Genomic DNA, 4,773 nt, shown 5'->3' with positions numbered 1-4,773 from the left:
AAATACTTAATATTAAAAAAATAATAATAAAAACATATAGATTATCTATATTTTTGGGACGAACTGTATCCTTGGAAAGGATAATTTCAAGGATATTTTTCGATATGATATACTTAGGCTGAATTCACATCAAATCTAAAAAAATTTGAGATTTTTAATAAAGTGTAACTCAACATCTGCGTAAGATAGAAACTTTCGGGTTGGAAAATCACACAGAGCATCAAAAAGTACTCCTAGGAGAGTCCTGGCTAGAATACCGGATAAATATACCGAGTACTATATCCAAAAGTACAGCAAAAATTCGTTAGTTTTGATTTTAGATGTAAATTTTTCAATAGTCATTGAGTTTTTTTTCTAGTCTACAGTATGTCGTCCGTCAGTTTTTCTTATAAAAATTTTTCTAATCAATATTGGCTAAGTAGAGCTTGAGAAAAATGAGATTGAAGATTTTCCCAAAAGTGAGAGATACATGGATGAAGCATATAAGAAATACAATTGCACTGCATATGATAAACAAACATAACCGAATGTTTACTTTATTTCTTTCTCTTTTCAAATGTCAAGTTCAAAAGAAAAACAAACTTTCTTCCCCTCACGAAATGGCGGTTTGTCCCACAGTGAAGCCACTTACGACCGCTACTAGCAACAGAACGCTCCTGCTCCAGTTAAATATTATAGCTCCGTGGACGTATCCAATTTGGAAGTTTTTCATGAATGCAGAATTTCCTCGTTATTCTCGATGAGAATTTATTAATTCCCATAATCCTATTATTTGTCTTTTGATATCATTTGTTAATTATCATTCAAATTTCCTGGTATTGCGATGAAGGGAAATAATGCATTTAAGCCAAAATTATAATATTAATTTTAATATAAAGATGAAAAATTTATTAATACTTAGCACACAACTACCTCTATCGAATACAGGTTCGGTAAAAATCAAGATTTAGTGCTTCTGTTTATCGGTAACCATAATAAACTTACCATACATCCATACGATATTTCCTTGGATCTTATTACGTACAATCGTTGTGCCAAACCTTTCGGAGCTGTCTAGAACCTTGGAAGTCTTAACCGAATGGTTAAATAAACTACACAGAAATGCTGGATCCGTTCATTCCTGAGTTTAGTAACGTTTTTTAATTGAGATATTTCCCGCCCGAAAAATAAATATCGCGATATTTATTTATCTCAAACATATCGCTTTCATTGAGCCTATGCAGTTGGGGATTTAGGCACCGAAAGTCTCATTTTATTAATTAACAATGCAGAATATAAATAAAAACTTGTTCTAAAATTAAGCCTGTCATGGATCAGAAACACGTAAATCTCAATAAAGAATGAAATTTTTGCATTAAAAAAAGTCTGTTTTTAAAGTAATGCCTGTATTTTTCCATTCTTCAGCTCTAATAGTTTGACCTACTGAGACCTGTAGGATGCCAGATTACTGATGGTTACGTTAAATACATTTAATTAACCCAAAAGTTAACCATCTCATCCTGTAAATCAGTACAAGTTGGCATTGAGATGATTATAATATTGATAAATTTGTTAAGGAAAATACACTTTCAAATAAATTTCCAAAAATAATTTTCATTTTTTTTAAGTATAAATTTTATTAATGTATTCTTACATAATACAATATTTTTATGATTCTTTTTTGATTTTTCAGTATTTTAACTAAATTATTTGTTAAATTATTTTTTATAGTTCTATCACAAAATCAAAATTAAATTAAACCAATAATTCACATTAACTACATTATTTTTACCAACTTTTAGATACTCAGTGAAAATGTGTTATTTATGCAAAATAAACAACAAACCAATTATTATTTCTAAAATTTATTAAGTTATTAAAATCTTCTTTTCTGTATAATATTATTATTATATTTTTTACAAATATACAGTAAAATATGTACACATCAAAGATATTTTAATACATTATTCTTCATATACAATCCTAACAGTAATTCAATTATTCAGAATCAAAAATTTTTGAAATTTTTAGAATTTACATATCATTATTAATTATTATTAAATTTACAGCAACTTAACATAATAAAAATGGTAAAATTTTAGTAGTAAATCATTAAAATTTAATCATATCTGTATGCCAATTTGTGAGCCAAACTCCGAGTTTAAACTGATTTGTTGACATAATTCTCATTAACAAAAGTCTTATGATATCTTCCAAAAAGTAGAATCAAGGATACCCGATGGTTTAGGAATTGTACCTTCCTTAAAGTATTCTTCTAGAAAGTATTCTAATCTTTGAAGAGGTCCACCAGATCCAGGTAATGTAGCCTTTTTTACTTTTGGAAGGAATTCAATAGCTAATGCTTCCATGAGTTTTTGAAACTGTTTTCCGTAAGTTTTTTGCATTTCGTGGCCGGCAACTTCGAGAAAATTCACTAGAACTGTAGCAGTGATATCCGATCGTGGTTGCAAATTTAAGAGTCTAGCCAACCAAATCCATGCATGTTTCATTCCATGTGGATGTGGATTGTTCAAAATGGGAGGAGTTACAATGACAGCAGCATAAAGGCGAACTATTCCACTCATTCTCTTCAAAAACATAGCTTGCGTTTCAACAACACCTTCATAGTAAACGTATCCCAGTTGCCTAGAAAAAATTAAATTAAATTGTAATTATAGAAATTTCAGTTCTTTGATTCTTTTCAAAGTCAAAGTTTGTAAAAATAACTTGTTAACAGTATTGTGAATTTAAAAATATATTTAGATTAGATGTATTGTTAAATATGGCTTTTCTGTGTGTGTGAAAATAATTAAAATATAAAAAAAGTTAAAATTTACAACAATCCATTTAAACTGAACATTGTCCAGGGGTCGTGCTGCAGTGCCAAAATTTCAGCTTGACGATATTTTTATTGAAGTGGGTGATAAGAATCCTAGTCTGCTTATTTGAACATTCTATGTGAAATTGAATCACAAAGCATACTTCAAGAAAAACAGAAGAATGTTAGGCTCCCGAGTAATAAAAGTTGCATGCATCATACACCTAGCAACATCATGACATCACATGGCAAGTTTGGACAGGAAAGCAGGAAGTAATGTCAAGAACCAAATGCAGTTTTCATGCAATGCCACCCAGCATTTCCAGATTGGGGATTTTTTATTGACTGACATAATTTGAAGAATTTTTTAAGGTGACATTTTTTCACTTTTTAGTAGACTTAGGCTGCATTCATGCAGATGTGAGAAGAGGGAAAAACAGGCAAAAGAGAACTTTTGAAATCAAAATTTGCACTCACAATGCCATTTATACAGAAGAGGGAAATGGAGTCTCGTGTATAACATGCAAAAAATGCACAAGTTTCCCTTGAGAGAGAAAGTTTAACCTTAAACTTTCTCAAGGGAATGTCGCACATGCACCAACTCAAATTCGAAATGGCAAAAAAAAATTAAAACTGGCAAAATGCGGTTCGTGATTTTTTAAAATTTTCCAAAGTGACCCAATTGTCTGAATTTTATGTTCTAAGTTTAAAGAAAAATTTTTAAAATTTGATAATTATTATTTTAAAACATTTTAGTGTTCAAGTAGAATGGAACTTGATTCTTTCAGTTTTGCTAGATAAGGTTCAGTTAAGAATAGATTATTACATTCTTATATTTCAAATATCTATATATTTTTGAAGTTCAAAAAAAGCACTACATCTGTAAGATGCTATTATATTTTATGTAATATAGTAAACTTATTAATTTTTTGCATTGATTTGTTAGATTATAAATAGAATCATCTTAAAACAGAAGAAAAGAACTAAAACACATGTTATTAAGTACAGAAATTGAACCATAACTTTCAACTTACTTTAAGTAGTCGTCTTCATTCTGTCCTTGATAGGGTATATAATACGGAACTAAATAAGGACAACTCTTATAAAGGTGGGCAAGAAATAATTTTAGTAGATCAGGATACTTTTGACATAAAAATACTGTTAATGCTGCAAGTGGAAATGCTGCTTCTGGTCTTGAGGATATTTGACTTTCACCCTGACCCTAGAATAATGTAAAGAATGTAAATTTATTAATTCAAATATTATTATACAAAAATTACATATAAATATTTTAAGAACACTTACAACTATTTTTTTTGCAATGAAATCCAAACAAAAATATTTTCCTTCAGAACAGACATTTATACAAACTGTCTTGCCAGTAACCACAATGTTATGTCCAGACAAAAATGTTTCCAAACGCTTCATTTTATCATGCAAATGTTTAGCAGATACATCAGATGTACTATTTATTGGTGTATTTACAGCCTTTTGCAAATCACCCTTTGCTTTCTTCCACTGAAATTTTTTGAAATAAAATGATTAATTAAAAAAAATTTTTAATAATAATATATTATAAAAGTTATTCATCAATATCTATTAAATTTTTAATGTGTTTAGTTTCTAGAAATTATTTGAAAGTTTTAAACAATACTAATATTTAAAATATTTCTTGTATCATTTTTCCACGAAGAAACTTCAAAACCAATATTTAACAATGATCCAAAAGTTGCAAACATCAAAAATAACAAAAATCAAGACATGTACCTCAACAATCTCTTGAGAGAAAAACAATTTAATATTTAATTTCTATCCTTTCTAAACTTTTTTTTGCCTCATTAAGGTAATTTATCAACTGTTGAGAGTTTTAAATTTTATCAGGTCAAATAAAATTTTGTCACTTTTTTTTACCATATTAAACTGAAATTGTACTGTACAAATTCAGTTTAATATGGTAGAAAAAAAGTGACAAAATT

General features: G+C 28.6%; 1 protein-coding gene across 1 annotated transcript; it reads right to left on the bottom strand.

The window, feature by feature from the left end:
• Positions 1 to 1,828: 1,828 nt before the first annotated feature.
• Positions 1,829 to 4,315, bottom strand: LOC136986660 (mRNA export factor GLE1-like; the record flags this gene model as incomplete). The annotated part of the gene is made up of 3 exons (XM_067284240.1): positions 1,829 to 2,625; positions 3,832 to 4,019; positions 4,103 to 4,315. Coding segments are annotated over 3 exons (846 nt in total), but the record flags the coding sequence as incomplete, so codon positions are not given.
• Between the last annotated feature and the right edge of the window lie 458 nt (positions 4,316 to 4,773).

This window comes from Centruroides vittatus, unplaced genomic scaffold (assembly GCF_030686945.1).
Source record: "Centruroides vittatus isolate TY-2023 unplaced genomic scaffold, ASM3068694v2 scaffold_1167, whole genome shotgun sequence".
Lineage (NCBI taxonomy): Eukaryota > Metazoa > Arthropoda > Arachnida > Scorpiones > Buthidae > Centruroides > Centruroides vittatus.
The sequence above is the reverse complement of the archived record's forward strand: the minus strand, read 5'-3'. Positions and strand labels throughout refer to the sequence as shown.